The 25,858-nt window shown below is 52.3% G+C and overlaps 1 protein-coding gene and 1 long non-coding RNA gene across 2 annotated transcripts; both read right to left on the reverse strand.

The window, feature by feature from the left end:
* Window positions 1-2,834: 2,834 nt before the first annotated feature.
* On the reverse strand, window positions 2,835-4,265 carry LOC146420405 (inositol 1,4,5-trisphosphate receptor-interacting protein-like 1). Its single transcript, XM_085048309.1, has one exon. The coding sequence runs from the start codon at window positions 4,263-4,265 to the stop codon at window positions 2,835-2,837; it is 1,431 nt and encodes a 476-aa protein (XP_084904435.1).
* Window positions 4,266-14,395: 10,130 nt separating this feature from the next.
* LOC146420406 (uncharacterized) lies at window positions 14,396-15,207 on the reverse strand. Its single transcript, XR_014849155.1, has 2 exons — window positions 15,087-15,207; window positions 14,396-14,995 (listed from the first exon to the last, which is right to left on the reverse strand). It is a non-coding gene; the product is annotated as an uncharacterized LOC146420406 (long non-coding RNA).
* Window positions 15,208-25,858: the final 10,651 nt, after the last annotated feature.

Genomic DNA, 25,858 nt, shown 5'->3' on the forward strand with positions numbered 1-25,858 from the left:
TGACTGGGCATGACAAGGAGCATGCTGAGGGCAACTGGGATATACTGGGAGTGTCTGTAACCCTACTGGGCTGACTGGAACCACATTGGGAACAACCAGGACCATGCTGGGCGGAACTGGGACCACACTGGGAGCAACTGGGAGCGAATGGGAGTGACTGTGTCTACACTGGGGATAACTGGGCATGACTGGGACCATGCTGGGTGGGACTGGGATGATACTAGGGGACACTGGGTGTAACTGGGATCAGACTGGGAGAAACAGGGAACAACTGGAACTATGCTGGGGGCAACTGGGATCCTGTATCAGAGTGGGAGCAGCTGGACCCATGCTGGGGGAGACTGGGATCACACTGAGGGTGACTGGGATCATACTGGGATTGACTGGAACCATAGTGCAGGTGAACGGGAGCAACTAGAACCACAGCTGGGTCAACTGGGAGCAACTGGAGCCATGCTGGGATCATACTAGGAGTAACTGAGAATGACTGGGACTATACTAGGGGCAACTGGGAGAACTGGGAACACACTGGGCAGAAGTGGGAGGAGCTGGGAGCAACTGGGAGCAACTGGGATTGTACTGGGGACAAATTGCATCATAATAGGGAATGACTGGGAATAACTGGGTTCATACTGGGAGCAACAGAGATCCTAGAAGGAGTGAGGGGAAGTGACCAGGGTCATACTGGGAGTACCTGAGCTCATCTTGGCTCCTACTGAGGTCCAGGGGGATCCCATTCCATTCCCAGAGGGTGCCAGGGGGTCCCAGCGTGGTCCCAAAGGGGATCCTGGGAATTCCCAGGGATTCCCCTTTTCCCCTGTTGCTCCCTCAGGCACTGTCGTGTCTCCCAACCTGCAGCTCCAGTATCTGCCCCTTCTCACAGCCCCCAGACCCTCCCTGTTTCCTGACCCTGGCAGCCCCTGGAGCCCCATTGCTGCCTCTCCCAGTCCCCAAAGCCTCCTTTCCTCAGCCCCAGGGACTCCCTGAACCCTCCTTCCTGGAGGTGCCCTTTGTGCCACCTGTAAGCCCAGCATTCCATGGGAGCCTGGGAGGCGACATAGGTGACCAAAAGTGACCCCAGGGATATCCCAGAGCCCAGGACATCAGGCTCAGTGTATAAAGTGGGGGAACAAGGAGGAAGGCCGCCCAGCAGAGCTCCCTGCTCCAGCTGGCAGGGCCTCAGCGCCCGCCCTGTGCCCTCCCGCCCCGATGGCCACGTCAGGCCTGCTTGCTGCCCTGATGGTGGCACTGCTGGCCCCAGTGCTCTCCAAAGGCTTCTCCGGGGCACCTTCCTGTGGCCTGTCAGTCCCTGCACCACCAGAGACCTGCAGGAGCAGGGGCTGTTTACAAGGGCCTGCAGGGATAGCAGCAGGGCCAGTGGCCTCCCACTGACACAGGGCGGGCTGAGGCCGCAGGTGTGGCACAAACTGTGGGCTCTGAGGCTGCTGAGGCCCTGGCCCACGCTGCCCACAGAAGCTGTGGCTGCCCCTGGATCCCTGGCAGTGTTCCAGGCCAGGCTGCATGGGCCTTGGAGCAGCCTGGCAGAGTGGAAGGTGTCCCTGCCCACGGCAGCAGCCTTGGAACAAGAGGATTTTTAAGGACCCTTCCAAGCCAAGGCGTTCTGTGATTCTGTGATCACAGGGCTTGGGGCAGCTGGGCTCAGATTGTGATTAGAACCAGTTCAGCACTGCAAGTTTGATTGAGTTCAAGGAGACTGTTGATGAGCCCAGATTGACAACTCGTGAGATTTACCAATGCTAGAGGTCTGGTTGAGATTAATAAAAGGTTGAACTATCCAGATTTTTTATTATTGTAGTTTATTGAAGCAATGCCTCCCAACAGATAGTGACACTATATATGGTTTTACTTGTATATAAAAATAGTATTATAGAGGGATTATATAATATATATATTATCTATGTAATAAATAGATCTACTTTATGAAGATCTTTCCAGACCTAAATGCACTAAGAGTGTTACTGTCACAACAGATAGTGACAACACTAAATATATGCTCTATTGTTATTGTTTAATCATAATTTAAAACCATCATAGCAATACAGAATTAATATATATTCATAATAAAAAATCTTCAAATATTTATAATTATTTTTTCTCATTATATACTAATGACAGATTTCTTACTTTTGATATTATCTAGTGTATGGTTTTGTTTTCTTGTCTTTTAATATTATATATGACAACTAATGAACCATGTAATATATAATATGTATTAATTAGATAGATTTATCATGGAAATAAAAGTCAAGATACTTCTATATACAAGATTTCAGGTCAGCTCCAACACAGTTGGTACAATGCTGACCTAAAGGTGTCCCTTCTGGGGACAGGGAGAGACACAGTCCATTGTGTGATCCGAGGCCAGGAGAGCTAGTTTTTCCTCTTGGTCATTTCTTCCCTGGTTTTTTGTCTTTTTCTGCCCCACTTTCCCACTTCCTTCATACTCTAACTTTAGGTCCTTCCCACAGGGCTAGAACAATTGCATGTTACAGGTGGGGTTTGGTGGCTTTGGCCATGCGTGTAAGGCATGTGCTCTCTTCATCTGCATGCTTAGGAGTGGGAAAGTTCGTATGCAAGTAGGGCTTAATGCGGATCTGGGTGACTTGTTTTGGGAAATGAATTGATACCAGGAGGTAGAATAAACACTCCCGTGGTCCCCCAGCTGCTGAGGAGAGGCTGTGGAACCTTTGCCAGAGTCTTTGCACACATCCTCCTCTCCTTTAAGGAGCAGATTTGTACTATGAGGTGCTTCTCTGCTGCCAGCTGTGAGCATCTCAAGCACAGCTCTGTGCAGCAGAACCTCTTCCAAGGTGTCAAGGCTTAAGGATTTCCAGGAGACGATGTTGCAGATCTAGGTACTGACTTATCACCTGAGAATGGGCAACAGGATCCACGGCCATACGATGGAAGAGATTGAGTGTCTCAGCCATTTGGACATCTGGGGGCAAAGTGATCTCCTCAGGAAGCCTGTGGTTGCCCACAATAAAGTGGTTGAGACGTTTGTCTTTCAGGTTTAAGCGCAGGCTGTTGCTGATATCCACAATTCGCCTCAGGAAATGTCTCATTTGCCACTGTGACACCGGTACAGCGTTCAGGAGGTGCATGACAATGGTCTTCATGGTGTAGCTGGAAAAGCCTAGGCCCTGCCGAAGACAGGTGAAGAACTGCAGGTACTTGAGGTGCAAGCTGTAAGGGGGAGCCTGCCTGGTGATGTGCCTGAAGAACTTCATCTCTGCCATGGCGAAGGTCTCGAGCCACCTTGTTCTTAGGGTGAGGGGCTTTCTAGACTCGCTGCTAACAAAGACGTCTGAGTCGCCTCGCTGCACCCCAAAGAGCATCTCAATCCTGAAGCTTTTTCTGCCATTGGTCACCTTGAACTGGCAGGAGCGTCTGGAGGGCAGCAGCACTAGACGCCAGTTGTGTGACTGAGGCAAAGCTGGCCAGATGTCTCTCAGCAGTTGGTAGAACCAGAGGCCTGTTTTCTGCACATCAAGGTAGGAGCCGGTGCACAGGGTGCGAAGGAGGCTGGGATCCTGATTCCTCCTCAGCTCCTCCTCGGGGTGGTGCAGGAAGCACAGCGGGTTGTCAGCCTGCTGCTCCCTTGTGCAGGTGCACTCCAGCTCCACGCCGATATGGAAGCTCCTGCCGGGCCTCCACATTGCATTGGCCAACTCCAGGTGGATGGAGTGCCCTTGGGGAGGAGTCATGGGTACGAGAAAGCGATACACAACATCCTCCTCTCGGGCAGTCCAGCCTTCAAAGGCATTGCCCACCTGGATGGCTCGTTGCAGCACCAGGTAGAAACTGTTTGACAAGACGCGTCCAGAGAAATTGATGAATCTGTCCATCAGGTCAGTTGTCCACATGCAGCCTGTCTCCAGGTCCTGTACAGACCACTGGATGCGCCACAATAGCCTCCATCCTATGAACACGTGAATAACATCGTGTACTACATTTGCATCTGCAATTCTGAATGCATTTGTACCATCATTTTGTTCTTCATGCTCCTGTCTCCTCAGGCTCCTTTCCCTCCAGGTAAACCACAAGACCAAGAGAGAGACCAAGATGACAGGAAATGGCCAGAGCTGCCAGTACTGCAAGGCAGACCCCAGCAGGTCTCCCCAGGCCCAGCCACTCTGCTCCAGGAGTCTGAGCTGCTCCAACTCTTGCTCCAGCCGAATCCTCTCCTCTTCCAGGCACTTTGCACGCAACTCCACGTGCAGTCGCAGTGTCTCCACATCCATACTACCATCCATGGGCTGTGGGTATTGAAGAAGGCTAGGCAAAGCAAGGACCAGGAATATCCAGGACTCCATGGTCTGCAGGAGGATGGAGAGAAGGCCTTGAGTGGGGCTGGGAGGGAGGCAGCTGGCAGAGGGGGCAGCAGGGGCAGGAATCACAGGGATGTGGGGGCAGGAAGGAAAGGGCCCCAGAGAGCTGGCAGGAAGCAAGGCCTGTCCTGCTGCCCCAGCAGCAGCAGCAGCAGCAGCAGCACTGTGCCCTGCCCAAGGCTCCCCTGTGAGGGGCTGTCCCTGCATGCATGGGGAGAAGCCACCCCCAGGTGCAGCGTTTCTGCCCCAGCCCTTGTCCAGCCCAGCCTCCCCTCCACCTCCAGTGTGCACTCACCACTTGCCCAGGCTCAGCCGGGGCAGCATTGTCTGCTGGGGCCTTTTATATCTGCCCCCATTGTGACACATCCCCTGTGATGTCACAGGTGCCACAGCGCATCACAGCCAGGCCAGCCCCACTCTTTGTCCCCAGCCCAGCTCAGCCACTCAGAGTGGCTCTTGTTCATTGCTTAAGGCTGCCTTTGAGTAAATGTTCTTCAAAGAACTTCCTCTGGTCCTTCTTTTAAATCTTTCTGAGGGTGGTAACTCTGCTATTTCATAGGGCAGCCTGTTCACAGCCTTGATATCATTTTTGGTGAAGGAATAGAGATCCAATCTAAACCTCCCGTGGAGTAACTTGAGGTAATTTCCTCTGGTCGTATGGTTGGTTTCCTGGGAGAATACACTGACCCCTGCGTGGCTACAACCTCCCTTCAGGGAGCTGGAGAGAACCATAAGGCCCTCCCTGAGGCACTTTTTCTCTGTGCTAAATACCCCCACCTTCCTCAGCCCTTCTTCATCAGACTTGTGCTCCACACCATTCCCCAGCTCAGTTGCCCTTCTGTGCACACACTCAAGCACATCCATGTCTTTCTTGTTGTGAGGAGCCCAAAACTGAACACAGGATTGGAGGAACAGCCTCACCAGTACCCCACGGCAGGGGATGATCACTGCTCTGGTCCCACTGGCCCCACTGGTTCTCACACAAGTCACAATGCCATTGGATTCTTGGCCACTCGGGCACACTGCCATCCATCAACCAGTACCCCCAGGGCCATTTCTTTCTCAGCTTTCCCGCCCCTCTTGCACCAGCCTGTAGCACTGCATGGGGTGGGTGTGACCAATGGGCAGGACTCAGCATTTTGCCTTCTTCTGTCTCATACAGATGGACTTGACCCACTCATGACACCTTTCCATAGCCCTGAGTAGAGCCTTCCTACCCTCAGGCAGATCAACACTCCTGCCTTACTCACTGTCATTTAGATTGAACTCCATTCACCACCATGCTATCTCCTAGATCTAAGAGCAATGTCCAATTGCTTCTTTAGGACCAACAGGCTTGAGGCCAGTAGCCTTTCCTGGGAGGAGTTTGTTCCACTGCTGGTCCATCCCCACAGTGAAGAAAGAAACTTTCCCTAATCACCAACCTGAGCTTCCCTCGGTGCAGCTTTAAGCCATTGCTTTGCATCCTTTCCCCAGATCCCAGAGAAAAATCAACACCTCCCAGTGTGCTTCCCCTCGTGGGGCAGCTGTAGACAGCAGTGAGGTGACCCCTCAGGCTGCTCTCCTCTCAGCTGAACAAGCCCAGCATGCTCAGCCGTGCCTCATAAGAGCAGCCTGCCAGTCCTTTCCTTATCTTTCTTGCCCCCTTTGGACAGCAGCTTACATTGCTCTGTGCTTCTTGCAGTATGGCTGCCAAAGCTGCACACAGTGCTCGAGGTGAGGCCACAGCAGTCCTGAGGGCACTTGGCCCAATCCCTTCTTTGCACTGGCGAGCTCCACTGGGCCTGATGCAGCCTGGGACAGGCCTGGCCCTTCTGGCTGCCAGGGCACTTTGTTGACTCCTACTGACCTTACCGTCCAGCAAAAGGCCCAGATCCCTTTCCAGAGCACATACACTTCTGTTTGCCACCTAAGTTGCTGAAGGAGATTCCCTGGCAGCCAAGCCATCCTTCCAGCCCTCTTGCTTGGCTTGCAACACTTTGCAGTTGCCTGCTCCTGTGCTCTATGGAAACATCCCTAATAGAAAGGCATGAGCATTCAAGGCAGTGTTTCTGTCCAGGCCCTCATCCAGCCCAGCCTCGCCTCCACACATGCACTCACTGCTTGCCCAGGCTGTCCTGGGGCAGCATTACCTGCTGTGGCTTTTTACAGCTGCCCTCATGGTGACACTTTCTCTGTGATTTCAAGGTGCCACAGCACTCCACAGCCAGGCCAGGGAGACATAGGGTGAAAATTATCTTTGTAGCCACTGTGGTCTTTAGCACCTGCTGTGCCAGGGAGACCACTGAGAGGAGGAAGCTGCTGCTTTTGTCAGAGGGCTGCTGTGCAGGGATTCCCTTTCCTTGCTGAGTCCCACATCCTCTCCTCTTTTTCCTGCGGTATGAGATCAGGGGATCATCTGCATGGTGTCGGGAGGCTTGGGCTGCAAAGGTAGCTCCTCTCAGAGGAGAGAAATGGGTTGTCAGTGGGTAGCAGAGATTCAGGCTGGCAGGAAGCATTTGCATGTGAGGAGAAGCTTTCTGCCACATGCATCAACCAAGGGAATCCATGTCTTTCAAAGCAGAAGGAAAAATGTGAATTTTCCTGGTACAAAATTGAAAGCTTTGGAATGGAAGTCAGTGCAGGAATGTCCCAGGATGTTGGTGTGGATTTTACTAACCTGCAAGGCCAGACTGTGAAGATGGGATCCCTGCACCCAAGAAATGCCCTCTTGCTCTGGGGCCTTCCATGGCACTGGCAGCACAAGTGAGAGCCCTTCCTTGGCCTTTGCCTTCAGCAAGGCCCCAGGTTGGGCAAACCCTGAATTCCCTGTTAAAGCAGGTCAGGTTCACACTGGCCTGAAGGATGACAGAGGACAAGACAAGCTCAAGAAGGTGCTAATGCAACGCGGCTTAGGCTCCAGCTTTCTGCCCTTGTATCTCTGGAGCAGAAAATTCAAACGTTAATGCTTGGGTTTGGCGATTGTGTTGTGTTTTGTTTGCAGCATTTTCCCCCACTGGAAGATCTGTGGCATTTTCCATGTTGCACACCTGGGTTTGAGAGGTCCACTCTTGGTGCTGCCTAGATCAGTGCCAAAAATGTGCCTTTGCCCCTCTCTCTCCTCTGTTACGAAGTGTCTTTGGAGGGATTGATGGGAAACACCCTTTCTGTTTTCTCACCTTGTGCTCAGCAGCTGGGAGAACCACAGATTCCTCCTGCCCTGCCCCAGCTTGAACCTGGAAGGGTTCTGCAATAGGGGAACAGGGCATGTTGCTGGCGGCTCAGCTGCCAGCACCAGTGCTAGCCTGTGTGGAAGGCTCATCTGTATGGCTTGAGTCAGCTCCCAGCTGCCAGCATCTGGGCTGTGTCCTGCCCCACATTCATGCTGCCATCAAGTCGGAGGCCACAAACCTGACACTGACAAGTCCACCTCGCAACCATGTCCCCATGTGCCACATCCACACATTCTTTGGATGCCTCCAAGCATGGCAATTCCACCAAGTCCATGGGCAGCCAGTGCCCGTGCTTGACAGCCCTTGCAGTGGAGAAATTTTTCCCTAATACTAAGTCTAAAGAAGTCCTGGCACAACTTGAGGCCATTTCCTCTTGTCCTGTCCCTTGTTCCCGGAGAGCAGAGCCTGAGCCCCACTTGGCTGCACCCTCCTTTCAGGGAGCTGTGCAGAGCCAGAAGGTCCTGCCTGAGCCTCCTCTTCTCCAGGCTGAGCTCCCCCAGCTCCCTCAGCAGCTCCTGGTGCTCCAGGCCCTTCCCCAGCTCCCTTCCCTTCTCTGCACCTGCTCCAGCCCCTCAGAGTCCTTCTTGTCAGGATGGGCCCAAAACAATCCTGGGCTTGTGGTGCCTTAAACAGAGGGATAATGGCAGTGCCCAGAACAGAGGGATAATGGTTTCTAACAGCTTCCTCCTGGATGCTTGAGCAGTACTAGCATGGCTGCAGGGACACAACTAGCTCTGAAGTCTTTTCTGCCACATGCACTCACGTCCCATTGCTTTGTGATGTGATGCTTTCTCTGATTCTCACACAGCCTGGTCACTCTTTCCAGCAGTGTTGTGCCTGATCAGCCTATTCAAGCAGCATGGAGAAATGGGGAGCCCTGGTGTGTGGCTAGCACAGGTCTTTCCCATGAGAATTTTCTCCTGTGTTTTATAAACAAAGATAAAGTTTGGATGTTATTAAAACAGTGTCTCGAGATTTGGACAGTTCAGGCCTGGCCAATCAGGCCTAGGGGGAGGTTTCTGACTGGCCAATCTGGGTGACCTCTGAAAAGTCTATATAAGTTGGAATCAAAATAATAAAGCTCTCTTTTCTTGCCACGCTGAGAATCCGGGTCTTTTTCTCTGCTAGCGGCTCAACAGCAACACTAGTGCTTCTCCTCTTTTTGGATTGCATCCAGCAAATCTTTTATCAGTTCCCAAGTGCTTTTGAATTCAACGAGAATCTGCTCATCACACTGTTTGAACACACTTATGCATCCCAGCTTGGTACATTCATAGGAAACCATGAAAATGAAAGGTTGGTAAGGATGGTTGATTTGAATCCTTTAAATGTTGGGCTGAATGTGACAAAAAGGTCATGGAGTCATGGAATGGTTTGTGTTGGAAGGATCCTTGAAGATGATCTAGTTCCAAAGTCCCTGCCATGGGCAGGGACACCTTCCACTAGATCAGGTTGCCTCAAGCTCTGTCCAACCTGGCCAAAAATCTCCACCCACCACCAGTTTTAGTCTCTTATACAGAAACTCTTCCATAAAGGGATCAACAGCTGGAGTTTGACATGAGTCATAGCTGTGGGAAGCCTGGAGGAGAAGGTCAAGGCGAGCAGAGCACACAGTTGGCAAGTCTGGGCCTCATCTGTCCGGGAGGAATGTGACTCTGTAGCCTGGTGGCTCTGACAGCCCCAGGTACAGCCCTGAATGAGGCTGCTGGGAATAGCGAACAGGATGAGGACTGGAGCCTCCCACAGCTGCCAGAGAGGTTTGGATTCCTGTTTTGAGCTTGGCAGTTACAGAATCACAGAATCATGGGGTTGGAAGAGACCTTCAAGATCACCGAGTCCAACCCATGGCCTAACACCACCTCAGCTAAACCATGGCACATGAGTTCTGCCCTCAGGACTCCTGACTCCATTAAGGCCATGTCTGATGGTCTCCTGCTTAACTGAAGGCCACTGAACAAGCAGGGGAAAAGAGAAGTGATGCTCCAGAAGAGGAAGGCAAGTTAAAGCTTCCTGTAAACCTCTCTTAAGTAAACAGGGCTTAGAAGAGACTCTGTCGCCTTCTGCAGGGCTGCTCACCTGGTCCTCTGCAAAACCAAGTTAGACTTGAAACCAGTAAGATAAAATTTGGAGGAGTATTGAATGTTACGTGTGATAACCTGCCTGTCTCATCTGAGTGCCTGGGAGCACAGAGAGGGTTTGAAGTCATGTTAAGCTAGTGCTGTCTGAAGCATTCACAGAAGTGGTGAATCTCCTGCCAGGCTGGCAGTTCAATCTGCTAGTGCAGGCAGAATGAAATTTGGTGGAATCTAAGGAAGAGATTGTAATGTGGAACTCCTGGAGGTCTCTCGCTGTTGAACCGCTAGCAGAGAGAAGGAGACCGGTCTTCAGTGTGGCAGAAAATGTCTATTTTTATTAATCAATTTCAACTTATATAGACTTTCAAAGGTCACTCAGATTGGTCAGTTGAAAACCTCCCCCCCAGGGCAATTGGCCGGCTTGAACTGTCCATATCTTGAGAGACTGTTTAAACAAACATGCAAACTTTATCTTTGTTTATAAAACACAGGAAGAAGAAGAGAGAAATTTTTCTCGGGAAAGGTCTGTGGTTGCCACAGAGATGGGATTCCCCCAGGGAAACAGAACTACTTGTTCTGTGTTCTCAGTTCCTTCCTGCCACCAGAGGGACCTGTCAGACGTGACCATTCCAGCAATAACACTGCTTTTATGTGCTCACAAATTCCATTTCCATCCTTCCCTGACCTCTCAGCTCTCCCTTAACACAGGAGCTTGATCCCTTTCCAAACCTGGCACTCAAAGCACTGTGAGGAGGTGACCCACTCTTCACCTGGACAGCAGGCAGCCAACTTCCACCAACTTACAGGTGTTCCCCATCTTTTATTCAACACTGATTGAGATCAGCCAGGTTGAGTAAACTGCTTTAGGTTTACACCCTGTGTCATGATGCTGAGAGCTACTGAAGGGGAAAAACTTGTGGCTACCTAGTCTGTGTGGTCCTGACAACAGGAGTCTTTGCAGATCAAAGGGTAGACAACTAACTTGCTCCTGTGGCTTTCTTAGGGCTAACCTGGAGCTGCATCAAAAGACTCTCCCCATGGACTTGGGTGAACACATCTGAAGAGCTAAGCAAATTCCACAATCCACTTTTTGAGGCCAGCAGCTGTGTCATCTGGCCCTCCGTGTCCAAGGGGGAACTACAGGTCTGGGAGAGTAAGCCAGGTTTGCTCTTCCTGTTGCAGGCAATATCTCTTTGTGACTATTTGTCAGACTTCATTACTGGCCATTCTGGAGAATCCATGTGCAGTGGGTTCCCTACTGCAGAAACTTTCTCCATCCCATGCCTACTGAAGCGTTAGTAACAGTGAAACAAGCAGGCTGTCATGGTAGGGTGGAGACTGAAAATGGGTTGGTCTGATAGGTATATGAGTCCAAAAAGGAATGAAACCCCCTCATTTTCCTTTTATTAACCTTGTTTAATAGAATAGTGAACTTGGAGAGGAGGGTCAGTACTTGAAACTGCTTTTTAGGGGAGAAGGAAAGGGAAGAAAGTGTCAACTGTGTGAACCTTACTTGAGAGCTGATGGAAAAATAATAACCCTCATGAATTCCAACTTTTATCAAGAAACCCTTGTGACTTGTGTCTCTCTGGGCTTCCAGATATCTTGTCATGGTGGAACAGGAACAAGTTCCTTGATGAAGCTAAAGACAGTGAGTTTGACATCCAGAAGGAAATATCACAGAAGGAAATTGAGGAGTTGAGTACGAAGGTGGCAGAGGTGAAGAAACCATGAGCTGGCAGAGCTTTGCCTCAGGCCTTCCCTTCCCTGACCTTGCCTTCCCTTTATATGATAGAGTAAACATGGGAAAGTGCCTGTGTTGCTGAGCCCTTGGGTACAGCTGACCCTCAGCCCTCCCACTGCTGAAGCCTTCCCTCCATGCACCTCCATGCACCTCTGTGCTTTTTTGGGAGGGATGTGTGTTTTGTTTACAGAAGATACACACAGTTGGGCACAATGTCCCTTCGTGGCAGCTTTTCTGTCTCAGAATTGTGTACAGTGTCAGCAGAAGCCGGAACTCTTCCATCCAACTGTATGGATGATCAGGATGGGCCAAGAGACAGGAGCTCTCCAATTTTTGTTGGGCTTTTTCTGGTTTTGTTCAACTCTCTAAACACTCAGAGGAGTAAAATACAGAGTTCTATAGAGACAGGGAAAGGCAAGAGTAGGTAAGGCAGCTTAGTTCTTTAGTCTCCTAGAAAAACTAGAAATGGTTAAAATCCAATTACAGGTTCTGCCAATCTACACAGTGCTCTCAGTAGGCTTCACATCCAACACTTAGGTTATTGTGTTCAGCATTGGCTTGGGAGCAGGAAACTAAATACCAAACCTGAGCAAGACATTTCAGAGCAATACAGAATTGAAGCAGGGATTTTGCTTCTAATGTTTAAGCTGTGACTATACATAAAACACTCTTAAAGGTTATGCAATTTCCTAACACAATAATTACAGTTTGAGGTTAAGAACAGAGAAGCAGAGAGGGTTTTTGGATCTTTTGGATATTTGGGAGGATCTGGAGGTTTTAGTGGTATTTGGTGTAGTTTTCTCCATTGCTTTGCACTCCAAAATATAAGAGGGATCGATCTGTCACCTCAAAACCACTCAATGCCCCTGAAAACCACTCAGTGCCAGCCCAAAATTACTTGATTCCTCAGCCCCTCAGGGTGGAATGGGCTTGGAAGGGGATTGGGCGAAGTGGGATGCAAATCAGGAGGGGTGAGTTTGGCATTGAGTGGGGCAGGATAGGTGGGATGGGGATTGGGAGGGGTGGAATAGGAAAAATAGGGCTTGAGAAGAGCATATTGATTTCCAAGAGGGGTGGGATGTGTTTTTGTGAGGATTGGGAGAGTGGGGCAGGGTCTGGAATGAGACAGCTGAAGGTTGGGGTGATGAAGGGAGGGAGAACCAGTTCCTCAGTGGATGTTTGAGTATTCCACCTTCCTGAAGGGCTTTTGGGGCACCCCACATTTTGAAGGCAGTTTTGTACTCCTGAATTCTTGGGGTGTTCCTGTGAGCAGCTCTATGGAGGCCCAATGCCAGGGGTGCTTGCCATGGGCACAAGCTCAGAGCTGTAGCCAGAGTCCATTGCCTCAGTGCTGGAGAGCAGAGAAATGCTGGATGGCCCCAAACATCTGGAGTGTGTGTTTGGGGTTGCAGGGCAAGTTCTGCACTGGTGGGGCATTTGGTCACTGGCCCAGCCCAGCCACTGCAGCCTCTGGTCCAGCCCTAAAGTGGATGCCAAGCCCCTGGCACCCCAAAAGCCCCACCTGTGAGAGGGAGCAGAGCAGGTAAAGGCTGTGACACAGGTGTGACACTGACACGTCCCACGGCCCCAGAGCTCACAGCAGCTGAGATGGAGCTGGATCCAAGGCCCTGACTGTGGATCTCAATCTCTCTCTCTCTCTCTAGTTTCTCTTGACTTCCGCTTCTCAAAATCTGGATAACTTGAAGTTGGATGGGTTAGAGTTTGCTGTGACAGTGCTTTGTGAATTGCATTACTGTAATTCCATCTTTAATAGAAGCTATCAGCTAAGTGAAATACTCTTCCTCTGTTCAATTGTTACATCATTGGTTATAAGTTAGGTTAAATACAGTTAAGAGCTGTTCTTCTAATAAGTTATTAATTTTAAGATATAAGTTTAGGTTACAGTATAAGTGAAGTTCTGTTGAGTTTGAGGGCTCTCAAGCTTTTAGGCCATATTCATCTCTTCCCTCACTGTCTTTTTTCAGAGGCACCCACACACACACACGGTGCCTGTTCTCAGGTCATTTCTGGTTTGATTGCCTGAATTTCCTTGCTTTCATTGTTGCTTTTTTCCCTTGGTGTGCCTGAACTGTCCAGCTAGGAGCAGAGTGACTCTTTCCAAGGGACTTTCTCATGCTGTCACTTAATATTAAACCTGATTTTTGCTGATCTCTCGCTGGGGATTTTTTAAGTGCTCTCAAGCCCTCATTCATAAGAGCGTGAAGGAGCCCTGGGCCAGGCTCTCACCCTGGGGGACACGGGGACACTGCTGGGAGGTCCCTGTCCCCCTCTCCCAGCCCCCAGGGCCCTGTCCCCCCTGTAGCTGTCTCAGGCTCTGGCGGTCTATCTCATGGAACATCCTTTCACTTTTTAGACATGAACAGGGAGAGGCAGATTCTGTGTGCAACAGCTCTGTAGGACAAGGCTGGAGCTGCTCAGCAATGTGGAGAACCTTTTCCAGCCTGCACGTTCATGGCAAACCAGAGTCCTCTAAAGCCTGGCTCCTTTCTAAAGGTGGTGGTTGTTCACTGTTATATTTATTGATGAGCCTCTAGCCTAGCTATTTTTACCTCTGCTATGACCAGTGTTGCAGACAGTCCCGCTAGCTGCACTTTGGCAGCTGAAACTGCCCACCCACTTGTAGACATCGATGGAAGGTGTTGGGGTTTTGAGTGTTCTGGACTAAAAGCAATAATAACTAGTGCCTTAATGCAGGCTGCCTCTCATCTGCTCTAGCCCTGTGGATAGAAGTGGGAGCCAGGCTCCAAGTCTTTCTAAAAGTGATTGGACTTATTCTGCTGAAGCAACAAAAATGGGCCACATCATGTATTTACAATGTAAGGATCTTTATAACAACAACAATCTATAGAACGTATTTACATAAGAACCTATCTAACACAATGTAGAAAACGTATTTACAGAAGAAAACACTAGCTAAAATCTTCGTAGATAAAACAACAGAAGAACTCTTTTAAAAACGTATGTACAGGTGGGTGTCATCAACACCTCAGATCGCCATCAGTCCTGGAAGAAAAGCAAGCAGCACGGTCACTGCAGTCAGGCCCTGAGGGTTTGTTCCCTGTGCCCCCAGGCTGGCACACGCTGGCAGAGCAGGACTGTGCCGCCAGCACTGAGCCCGGCTGGGGCTGGGAGCTGGGCCCAGCTGCTGGGACGGGGCTGGCGTGGCCCAAAGCAAGCGCAGGGCAGGCCGGGGGTGGTGCTTGTGCCACCAGAATGCAGGGATGCCCCGGGTCCCCGTGTCCCTGAGCAGGGCCACCCAGCCCAGCCCCAGCCTGGCGGCAGGGGAGCCACTGTGCCTGTGGGCAGGGCATGGGGAGCACGTGCCTGTCCTGCTGCCTGTGTCGGTCTTCATCCCAAGACCATGTCCTCCTCCTCATCTTTCTCGTCAACTTCCATCTCTTCAACACTGTCTTCCATTTCCACCTCCATTTGTTCTTCCGTCTCCTCCTCCTCCACCTCCATCGCTTCCTCTATCTCCTCCTCGTCAACCTCCATCTCTTCCACTCCGTTATCTTCTTCATCTATATCCATGCTCTCCTCTTCATCAAACTTTCTATCCACTTCCATCTCTTCTTCGGTGTCTCTGACAGCCTGCACAGGGAGCAAAACCTCAGAGTGGTGTCCCTGTCCCACAGCATCCCCTCAGAGCTCCAGCCTGCCCGGGCTCTCAGAGGATGTCCACCTCCATGGAATGGCACTGTACCTCCATTGGGACGAATGGGAGCATCCTGCAGGGATGGATGGCAAAATCCAGGCAGCAGGGAGCGTTCAGGACTGACGGCACTGTCGGGGAACGGGTGAGAAGCAGGGTGACAGGGGTGCTCTCAGAGCAGGGTGAAGCATGTGGGTCACACAAGGGTGACTGGTTGTGTTGTGCCCTTGGCTGGGCGATGGCAGTCCCAGCTGGAACACCAACTGTGACATGACAGCAGATCCAGGACCACACCCCTGTGGACCATGGCAACCACAGAATGATTGAATCCCTGAACGGTTTTCCTTGGGATGGACCCTGAAGATCATCTTGTTCCAAGCTGAGCAAGCTCCCAGCAGAGCAGGTTGCTCAGAGTGCTGTCCCAGCTGGCCTTGGATGTTCCCAGGGATGAGGCATGCACACCCTCCATGCACAGCCTGGGTCAGTGCCTCAGCACCCCCTGTTTAAAATACCAGTTTCCTTAGAGACAAGCTAAATTGACCCCCTTGCAGTTGAAAGTCCTGCATGGCTGCAGTGAGGCTTTCCCTTGGCCTTCTCTCCTGCAGGCTGAGCATCCCCAACTCTGTCTCCATGGGAGCTTAGAAAGTCAAGCAAAACAGGCAGAAGCACTGCTGGGCTCCTTCTTTCTCCACTCTGGCCACTACCTTCTCCTTCCCTGAGCCCTAGGTGTGAGTGTAAGTCATCTCCTAGTCTGCCACTTCTGGAAGCCACACGAGTCATTTTGATGCTGGAAACCTCAGCAAGACATACTTTATGTTTTTTCCTTTCCAGTACAAACACTTTTTCAGCTTTTAAAATCTGAACAAATCAACAAGGTTTTAAGAACAATAGGACACAGTCTTTTAAGAGGAGCGCTTATCAACTGCCTCAGAAAGCTGCCCATGCAAGGACAACCCTGTGGGCACCATTTCCTTACTCTGCAGGCAATGTAAGAAAATGCCCAGTTTTCTACCAAGTTCCTTTCACTTTTTAAACATGAAGAGCTGAGAGCTGAAATAAAAAACTGTCCATAGCTTCAAGTGACTAGTCAGGAATAGTCCAACATAGCACCATTTTCCAGAAGGTCAGACTTCTTCTTTCGCCTAGTTTTGTTATGGGCAGTCCTGGCTCCCTCTTTTCTGGGGAAGCTCTTCCAGATCAGCCACTCTAAGGCAGCCCTGGCCAGGGCCCAGGGAACCTGGCCCTTGGCTTGCTTTTCTCTTTGCTTTTCTCCCTGGTGGGAGGGGATGGAAAGGGGGCTTAGGAGGGATGCTCCCCCTCACCTGCGCGGTGAGGACTCCCCTGGCCCATCCCAAAGTACTGAGGGTTGGCTTGATACTCCTTCCTTGGGCTGGAGAAGAAAAAGAGGTTTTGATGTCTAAGAGCAGGTTTTGCAGTATGCCCAATGGCAGCTGGAGCTCGTTCCTCAGCTGGAGAAGCATGTCAGCAGCTGGAGAGTAGCTCCAGATCAGCAAAGGCCAGAGCAGCGAGAGCGGAGTCTGGTGCTGTGAGCATGTGGCAGGGCTGGGCAAGTGCTGTGGGGCCAGGTGTCCTCTCCATGCCCCCCCAGCTGATGGTTGATGCTCCTCTGGCAGGGGAAGGAGTTCTTAGTGCATCAGGGGAGCATGATGTGGCCAAGTGGACTCCAAGGTCCCTGTGGTCCTCCCCAGCCTGGAAGCATGTTTCAGGCAGCTCAGGCAGTTTTTGCTGGGGGAGAAAAGGTGGCCACGTGCATCTCTGCTGGGAGCTGCTGCTGCTGCTGCTTTGTGCTGCTTGGAGCACAGAGCTGCTCCTTTATGCACTTGGGGGGATCAGAGAGGGAAGTGTGGTGCACAAGAGCAGGGACAGCCTGGTGAGGGTGACAGGCACTGTGTGGGAGCCAAAGGCTGGCTGGTGTGGATGGGTTCATGAGCTACAATGCTGAGCTGATAGAAAAATATGTTCCTCTTCTGTAAAGTGCCAGAGTTGCTTCCATGGAGGCTTTTAAATTTCCTCTTCATTCTAGTGGTGAAGTCCCATTGGCTGATCAGTGGAGAGTGCCCATGCTGGGCTCCCAGGGAGAGGCAGATTCTGTGTGCAACAGCTCTGTAGGACAAGGCTGGAGCTGCTCAGCAATGTGGAGAACCTTTTCCAGCCTGCCTGTTCATGGCAAACCAGAGTCCTCTAAAGCCTGGCTCGTTTCTAAAGGTGGTGGTTGTTCACTGTTTTATTTCTTGATGAGCCTCTAGCAGAGCTGTTTTTACCTCTGCTATGACCAGTGTTGCAGACAGTCGCGCTAGCTGCACTTTGGTAGCTGAAACTGCCCACCCACTTGTAACCGTCGATGGAAGATGTTGGGGTTTTGAGTGTTCTGGACTAAAAGCAATAATAACTAGTGCCTTAATGCAGGCTGCCTCTCGTCTGCTCTAGCCCTGTGGATAGAAGTGGGAGCCAGGCTCCAAGTCTTTTTCAAATGTGATTGGACTTATTCTGCTGAAGCAACAAAAATGGACTACATCATGCATTTACAATGTAAGGATCTTTATAACAACAACAATCTATAGAACGTATTTACATAAGAACCTATCTAAAAACAAAGTGTGAAATGTATTTACAGGAGAAAACAAAACTCTCTAAAACATCTACAGAAGACTACTGAAGAACTCTTTCAAAAACATATGTACAGGTGGGTGTCATCCACGCCTCAGATCGCCGTCAGTCCTAGAAGAAAAGCAAGCAGCACGGTCACTGCAGTCAGGCCCTGAGGGTTTGTTCCCTGTGCCCCCAGGCTGGCACACGCTGGCAGAGCAGGACTGTGCCGCCAGCACTGAGCCCGGCTGGGGCTGGGAGCTGGGCCCAGCTGCTGGGACGGGGCTGGCGTGGCCCAAAGCAAGCGCAGGGCAGGCCGGGGGTGGTGCTTGTGCCACCAGAATGCAGGGATGCCCCGGGTCCCCGTGTCCCTGAGCAGGGCCACCCAGCCCAGCCCCAGCCTGGCGGCAGGGGAGCCACTGTGCCTGTGGGCAGGGCATGGGGAGCACGTGCCTGTCCTGCTGCCTGTGTCGGTCTTCATCCCAAGACCATGTCCTCCTCCTTGTCTTTCTGGTCCACATCCATCTCTTCAACACGATCTTCCATTTCCACGTCCATCTCTTCCTCCTCCTCCTCCACATCAACCTCCATCTCTTCCTCCATGTCCTCCACGTCCACCTCCATCTCTTCCATCTCATCCACGTCCACCTCCATCTCTGCCTCTCCATTGTCTTCTATATCTATCTGCATGCTCTCTTCTTCATCAATCTTTGTATCTGTCTCCATCTCCTCTTTGGTGTCTCTCACAGCCTGCACAGGGAGCAAAACCTCAGAGTGGGGTCCCTGTCCCACAGCATCCCCTCACAGCTCCAGCCTGCCCGGGCTGCCAGGGGGTGTCCACCTCCATGGAATGGCACTGTACCTCCATTGGGACGAATGGGAGCATCCTGCAGGGATGGATGGCAAAATCCAGGCAGCAGGGAGTGTTCAGGACTGACAGCAGTTTTTGGGAACAGGTGAGAAGCAGGGTGACAGGGACGCTCTCAGAGCAGGGCGAAGGACGTGCTGACACAGGGGCGACTGGTTGTGTTGTGCCCTTGGCTGGGCGATGGCAGTCCCAGCTGGAACACCAACTGTGACATGACAGCAGATCCAGGACCACACCCCTGTGGACCATGGCAACCACATAATGATGGAATCCCTGAATGGTTTTCCTTGGGATGGACCCTGAAGATCATCTTGTTCCAAGCTGAGCAAGCTCCCAGCAGAGCAGGTTGCTCAGAGTGCTGTCCCAGGTGGCCTTGGATGTTCCCAGGGATGAGGCATGCACAGCCCCTGTGCACAGCCTGGGCCAGTGCCTCAGCGCCCTCAGTGTAAAATAGCAGAGTCCTAAAATGCAACCCAAATCAGCCTCATTGGCCCCTTGGCCAGGCCATGGGTCCATACCCAGCTCAGCTCGGAGCTCCCTGTGCTCCCACAAGCACAGAGCCCAAAGCAAACCCCGCCTAAGGGGACACAGCATCTCAGTGTCTGTGCCACGCTGGCTCCCTCCACCCTGGGGTGCCACAGAGCAAAGATTTTCCCAAAGCATGTCTGGGTCCTGGGCACAGGAGACGCTGCAAAAGCCAGAGGCCCCACTTCTGGCACAGAGGTACCTCTGTGGCCCTGCAGCCCAGTTAAAGGAGATGGACAAGTCATACAAATCTTCAGGGTGTTTATTGTCAGGATAGAAATTACTTCATACAAAAGAAGAATTTAAAAACAGCACTCCCTGGCTCTCAGAAATAAATATACATATATATATATGCACACATATATATTGACAGAAAGAATAATTTTCTGCTATGTGATTTTAAAACCAAACAAGATTAATACCAGTCTCCAAACTACTCTGCCAAACCAGTGCAAGGGGATCTAAGAATTCCTGCCGCCCACCTTGCCATGGGAGCCTAGCTGGGCATCAGACTGGGCATCAGGCATCCTCCTGCTGCCTGCACCGCCCAGCTCTCCTTGCCCCACCATTTGCTAGCAGATGCTTGGACAACAGAAGCTCTCGGGGTGCCACCACTGTAGGTTTCTTCTCTTGCAAAGCAGCCTGCCAGGCTCTGGGGCGGCTGTGCCATCCAAGTCACTCTGCAGGACACCAGGTGTCACATCTGTCCAATGACCTGCCTGCCCACACGGCTGCTCCCCCTCAGCCCAGACCTACCAAAGAACGACAACTGAACCCCTTGGCTTCGCAGCAGGGGCTTTGCTGGATTTGCCCAAAGGACTCCACCAGGAAGACGTGCTCCTCCAGCGCTGGTGAGGCCATGGCCCGCTGAGAGTTCATGTCTGCCTGCTGGATTCCCACAGCACAGATCTCGATGCCAGCGTTTTGCAACAAAATTGCAAACTCTTTGTTGCAAACTGCCATGGAATAACCAGGAGCAGGGAATTTATGGGCACAGGATTGCCTGCCATCCTCATGTTGCATTCTGTTCTGTGTGCAGCACCCATTGCCCCAGCAACCCACAGAGCAGTCCCCATCCCTCACGGCTCATGCTCTTCTCCATGAAAACCACTTTCTGATCGTCCTTCCAAAGCCACAAGACCCCAGGTGTGTGATGCTTGAGGGTGTTGTGGCACATGTTGCATTTTCCCAGCCACAGCAAGGCTCTCCAGTTGGTGTTCCCTGGCAATGGAAAGGAGGGAGATCAGTAGCCCCTGGTCCCCCAGCCTTAGCAGGGTACACAGAGCAGCCAAGCAACAGCTTGAGCCCAGCAAAGCAGCCCTAGTCCCCCAGCAGGTGATGCAAAGCTTTCAGCCTGATGATGAGCTCCATCTATCCTCCATCTATCCCTTCTTCCATCCATGCATGCATGCGTGCATCCATGCCCAGGTGATGGCTCAGGGAGCTCCCCTCAGCTCCGGGGTGCCCGGGAGCAGGGGGTGCCCACAGCCCAGTGCTCCTTAGCGCTGGTGTCTGGTGCCACCTGGTGCAGTGCCATTGGTGAGGCTCTGCAGGGCCACGCAGGCTGGGCCCTGCTCCCAGATGTGATGCCATGGGAAAGAGCCCGGTGGGCTCTGTCTCTACAAATACCAAGTGTGTATGGAGCTCAGAGTGGGACCGCTCTGGGCACAGGTACCCCCAACACAGCGCTCGCTCCCACACACCTCCAGGCCAGACAACCTGGAGCAAGTGGAAACCACAACTCTGCAGATGCTGCATGTGCCCAAAGCAAATGGAAAGAGAGCTGGGGTGTGAAAAATAAAGATTGTTTATTTACAGAAGAGCAGCAACAAAAATGAACTCCAGAACATATTTACATTGTAAGAATCTTTATAACAACAACAATCTATAGAACGTATTTACATAAGAACCTATCTAACAACAATGTAGAGAACGTATTTACAGATGATAACACTATCTAAAATCTACGCAGGAAAAACAACAGAAGAACTCTCTCAAAAAACGTATGTACAGGTGGGTGTCATCCACGCCTCAGATCGCCATCAGTCCTGGAAGAAAAGCAAGCAGCACGGTCACTGCAGTCAGGCCCTGAGGGTTTGTTCCCTGTGCCCCCAGGCTGGCACACGCTGGCAGAGCAGGACTGTGCCGCCAGCACTGAGGCCGGCTGGGGCGGGGAGCTGGGCCCAGCTGCTGGGACGGGGCTGGCGTGGCCCAAAGCAAGCGCAGGGCAGGCCGGGGGTGGTGCTTGTGCCACCAGAATGCAGGGATGCCCCGGGTCCCCGTGTCCCTGAGCAGGGCCACCCAGCCCAGCCCCAGCCTGGCGGCAGGGGAGCCACTGTGCCTGTGGGCAGGGCATGGGGAGCACGTGCCTGTCCTGCTGCCTGTGTTGGTCTTCATCCCAAGACCATGTCCTCCTCCTCATCTTCCTGGTCGACATCCATCTCCTCAACACAATCTTCCGTTTCCACCTCCATTTGTTCCTCCGTCTCCTCCTCCTCCACCTCCATGTCTTCGTCCATCTCCTCATCCACCTCCATCGCTTCATCCACCTCCTCCTCATCCACCTCCATCGCTTCCTCTATCTCCTCCTCGTCTACCTCCATCTCTTCCACTCCGTTCTCTTCTAGATCTATAACCATTCTTTCCTCTTCATCAAACTTTCTATCAACTTCCATCTCCTCTTCATGGTCTCTGACAGCCTGCACAGGGAGCAAAACCTCAGAGTGGGGTCCCTGTCCCACAGCATCCCCTCACAGCTCCAGCCCACCCGGGCTGCCATGGGGTGTCCACCTCCATGGAATGGCACTGTACCTCCATTGGGACAAATGGGAGCATCCTGCAGGGATGGATGGTAAAATCCAGGCAGCAGGGAGCGTTCAGGACTGACGGCACTATTGGGGAACGGGTGAGAAGCAGGGTGGCAGTGGTGCTCTCAGAGCAGGGTGAAGCACGTGGGTCACACAGGGGCGACTGGTTGTGTTGTGCCCTTGGCTGGGCGATGGCAGTCCCAGCTGGAACACCAACTGTGACATGACAGCAGATCCAGGACCACACCCCTGTGGACCATGGCAACCACAGAATGATGGAATCCCTGAATGGTTTTCCTTGGGATGGACCCTGAAGATCATCTTGTTCCAAGCTGAGCAAGCTCCCAGCAGAGCAGGTTGCTCAGAGTGCTGTCCCAGGTGGCCTTGGATGTTCCCAGGGATGAGGCATGCACAGCCTCCGTGCACAGCCTGGGCCAGTGCCTCAGCACCCCCAGTGTAAAATGCCAGTTTCCTTAGAGACAAGCTAAATTGACCCCCTTGCAGTTGAAAGTCATTCCCCCTTCTCCTCTCCCCACATCTTTCCCAGTGGTCCCTGCAAGTCCTGCATGGCTGCAGTGAGGCTTTCCCATGGCCTTCTGCAGCCTGAGCATCCCCAACTCTGTCTTCACTGGAGGTTAGAAAGTCAAGCAAAACAGGCAGAAGCACTGCTGGGCTCCTTCTTTTCCACTCTGGCAACCACCTTCTCCTTCCCTGAGCCCTAGGTGTGAGTGTAAGTCATCTCCTAGTCTGCCATTTCTGCAAGCCACACGAGTCATTTTGATCCTGGAAACCTCAGCAGACATACTTTATTTTTCCCTTTCCAGTACAAACACTTTTTCAGCTTTTAAAATCTGAACAATTTTTAAAAACAATAGGACACAGCCTTTTAACAGGATTGCTTATCAACTGCCTCGGAAAGCTGCCCATGCAAGGACAACCCGTGGGCACCATTTCCTTACTCCGCGAGCAAGTTAAAAAAATGCCCAGTTTTCTACCAAGTTCCTTTCACTTTTTAAACATGACTAGCTGAGAGCTGAAATAAAAAACTGCCCGTAGCTTCAAGTGACTAGGCAGGAACAGTACAAACATAGCATCATTTTCCGGAAGGTCAGACTTCTTCCTTTTCATAGTTTTGTTATGGGCAGTCCTGGCTCCCTCTTTTCTGGGGAAGTTCTTCCTGCTCAGCCACTCCAAGGCAGCCCTGGCCAGGGTACAGGGAACCTGGCACTTGGCTTGCTTTTCTCTTTGCTTTTCTCCCTGGTGGGAGGGGATGGAAAGGGGGCTTAGGCAGGATGCTCCCCCTCACCTGCGCGGTGAGGACTCCCCTGGCCCATCCCAAAGTACTGAGGGTTGGCTTGATACTCCTTCCTTGGGCTGGAGAAGAAAAATAGGTTTTGATGTCTAAGAGCAGGTTTTGCAGAATGCCCAATGGCAGCTGGGGCTCGTTCCTCAGCTGGAGAAGCATGTCAGCAGCTGGAGAGCAGCTCCAGATCAGCAAAGGCCAGAGCAGCGAGAGTGGAGTCTGGTGCTGTGAGCATGTGGCAGGGCTGGGCAAGTGCTGTGGGGCCAGGTGTCCTCTCCATGCCCCCCCAGCTGATGGTTCATGCTCCTCTGGCGGGGGAAGGAGTTCTTAGTGCATCAGGGGAGCATGAAGTGGCCAAGTGGAGTCCGAGGTCCCTGTGGTCCTCCCCAGCCTGGAAGCATGTTTCAGGCAGCTCAGGCAGTTTTTGCTGGGGGAGAAAAGGTGGCCACGTGCATCTCTGCTGGGAGCTGCTGCTGCTGCTGCTTTGTGCTGCTTGGAGCACAGAGCTGCTCCTTTATGCACTTGGGGGCATCAGGGAGGGAAGTGTGGTGCACAAGAGCAGGGACAGCCTGGTGAGGGTGACAGGCACTGTGTGGGAGCCAAAGGCTGGCTGGTGTGGATGGGTTCATGAGCTATAGTGCTGAGCTGATAGAAAAATATGTTCCTCTGCTGTAAAGTGCCAGAGTTGCTTCCATGGAGGCTTTTTAATTTCCTCCTCATCCTAGTGTTGAAGTCCCATTGGCTGATCAGTGGAGGGTGCCCATGCTGGGCTCCCAGGGAGAGGCAGATTCTGTGTGCAGCAGCTCTGTGGGACAAGGCTGGAGCTGCTCAGCAATGTGGAGAAGCTTTTCCAGCCTGCCTGTTCATGGCAAACCAGAGTCCTCTAAAGCCTGGCTCCTTTCTAAAGGTGGTGGTTTTTCACTGTTATATTTCTTGATGAGCCTCTAGCAGAGCTGTTTTTACCTCTGCTATGACCAGTGTTGCAGACAGTCGCGCTAGCTGCACTTTGGTAGCTGAAACTGCCCACCCACTTGTAACCGTCGATGGAAGATGTTGAGGTTTTGAGTGTTCTGGACTAAAAGCAATAATAACTAGTGCCTTAATGCAGGCTGCCTCTCGTCTGCTCTAGCCCTGTGGACAGAAGTGGGAGCCAGGCTCCAAGTCCTTTTCAGACGTGATTGGACTTATTCTGCGGAAGGAACAAAAATGGACTCCATCATGTATTTAAAAGGTAAATACTGGTTCTTTCCGCTTCTCTCATCGTTTCTAAAGGCATTCACACCCTTTTCTCCTCCCAGCCGGGAGACTCAGCAGCTCCTGGGAAGAGCAGGGCACATCAGGCATGGCTCTGCTCCACCAGCCAGGCAAGGCACTGGCCTTGGCGATTGCCAAAGCCTGGCAGCTCTGCAGTTGCTCGCAGCTGGAGCAGCTCGGCTCCCGGAGCCTCCAGCGCCGGCCGAGCCCCCTTTGCCCCAAGGTGCTGCCGGCCCTGCTGCGGCTGCCGTGGGCAGCGGGTGTCCGGGCAGCTCCGTGCCTGCCCCGCCCGTGCTCGGGGAGCGCCGTGCTCGGAGGGGACGCTGCCCGGGCAGGAGCTGAGCTCGGGCACCTGTTGGCCCTCGGGCTCCTGTGGGAGCCCCAGCCCCGCAGCCCCAGCCCCGCAGCCCCAGCCCCGCAGCCGCTGCCAGCATCGCACCCCGCCGGGACTCTGTGCCGGCAGCCAGCGCCGACCGTACAGCCACCTCCGGGCATCCACGGCCCCTGCCCAGCACGGCCTGCACTGCCCCATCCAGGGCTCACCCGAGTCGGGCTCAGGCTCCAGTGGCTGCTGCCAGCAGCAGGAAATCGGGCAGCGCCAGGATCACCTGGCGTGGCTTTCGTCTCTTGAACGATGGCACAGAAATGTAATGCACGGGAGGAGCAAAGCCCAGAGCCCTTGGAGGCTCCAAGCCTTAACCATCAGCCCCTGCAGCTCCAAAAGCTGCTCCCCGCAGCCTGGCTCCAGCAATTCCCAAGGCTGTCATGGCCTTCAGAGCATGACAGGGATTTGTCATCCCTGCAGCCTGATGCCAGCTCTCGGCCCAGGACTCCCGAAGGCTCAAGGAGGAAGGCCGGCAGAAGGTTTTTTACCTGTTTGGTGGCATCGCTGCAGAGGCTGCTCCTGCCAGAGTCGCCTCTCTGATGGTGACAGACATGCTCCTGGGGACACTGCTCTGCCTCAGCCCAGGAACACGGGCAGCGCCCAGTGCCGGGAGCAGCGTGAGTGAAAGCTCCCCGTGCGCAGAGAGCCCCAGCCCTGGGGTGGCCGTGCCAGCAGCCCCAGAGACCTCCAGCCCCAGGGACCTGGAGCAACCCCAAACCACAACGCAGCAAACACTACCTGTGCCCAAAGGACTCGCAAAGAAAGCTGGGGTGTGGAAAACAAATGACAATTTATTTACAGAAGAGCAGCAACAACAACATGCTGCAGAACGTATTCACAATAGAAGGATCTTATAACAACAACAATCTATAGAACGTATTTACAGTGGAAAGTTCTAACTAAAAACTGGAATCTAATCAACATATTTACAAAAGGTCATAACAAGAATGAAAAGAACATATGTACAGGAAAATGTGTCCATCATCTCCATCAGTCCTGGAAGAAAAGGAAGCAGCAGGGTCACTCCAGCCCGGCCCTGAGGGCTGTTCCCTG

This window comes from Lichenostomus cassidix, unplaced genomic scaffold (assembly GCF_008360975.1).
Source record: "Lichenostomus cassidix isolate B80296 unplaced genomic scaffold, HeHo_3.0 HiC_scaffold_887, whole genome shotgun sequence".
Taxonomy (NCBI): domain Eukaryota; kingdom Metazoa; phylum Chordata; class Aves; order Passeriformes; family Meliphagidae; genus Lichenostomus; species Lichenostomus cassidix.

Coding starts and splice junctions, on each gene's coding strand:
- LOC146420405 (XM_085048309.1), bottom strand. CDS start 4,265: ATGGATGTGGAGACACTGCGACTGCACGTGGAGTTGCGTGCAAAGTGC.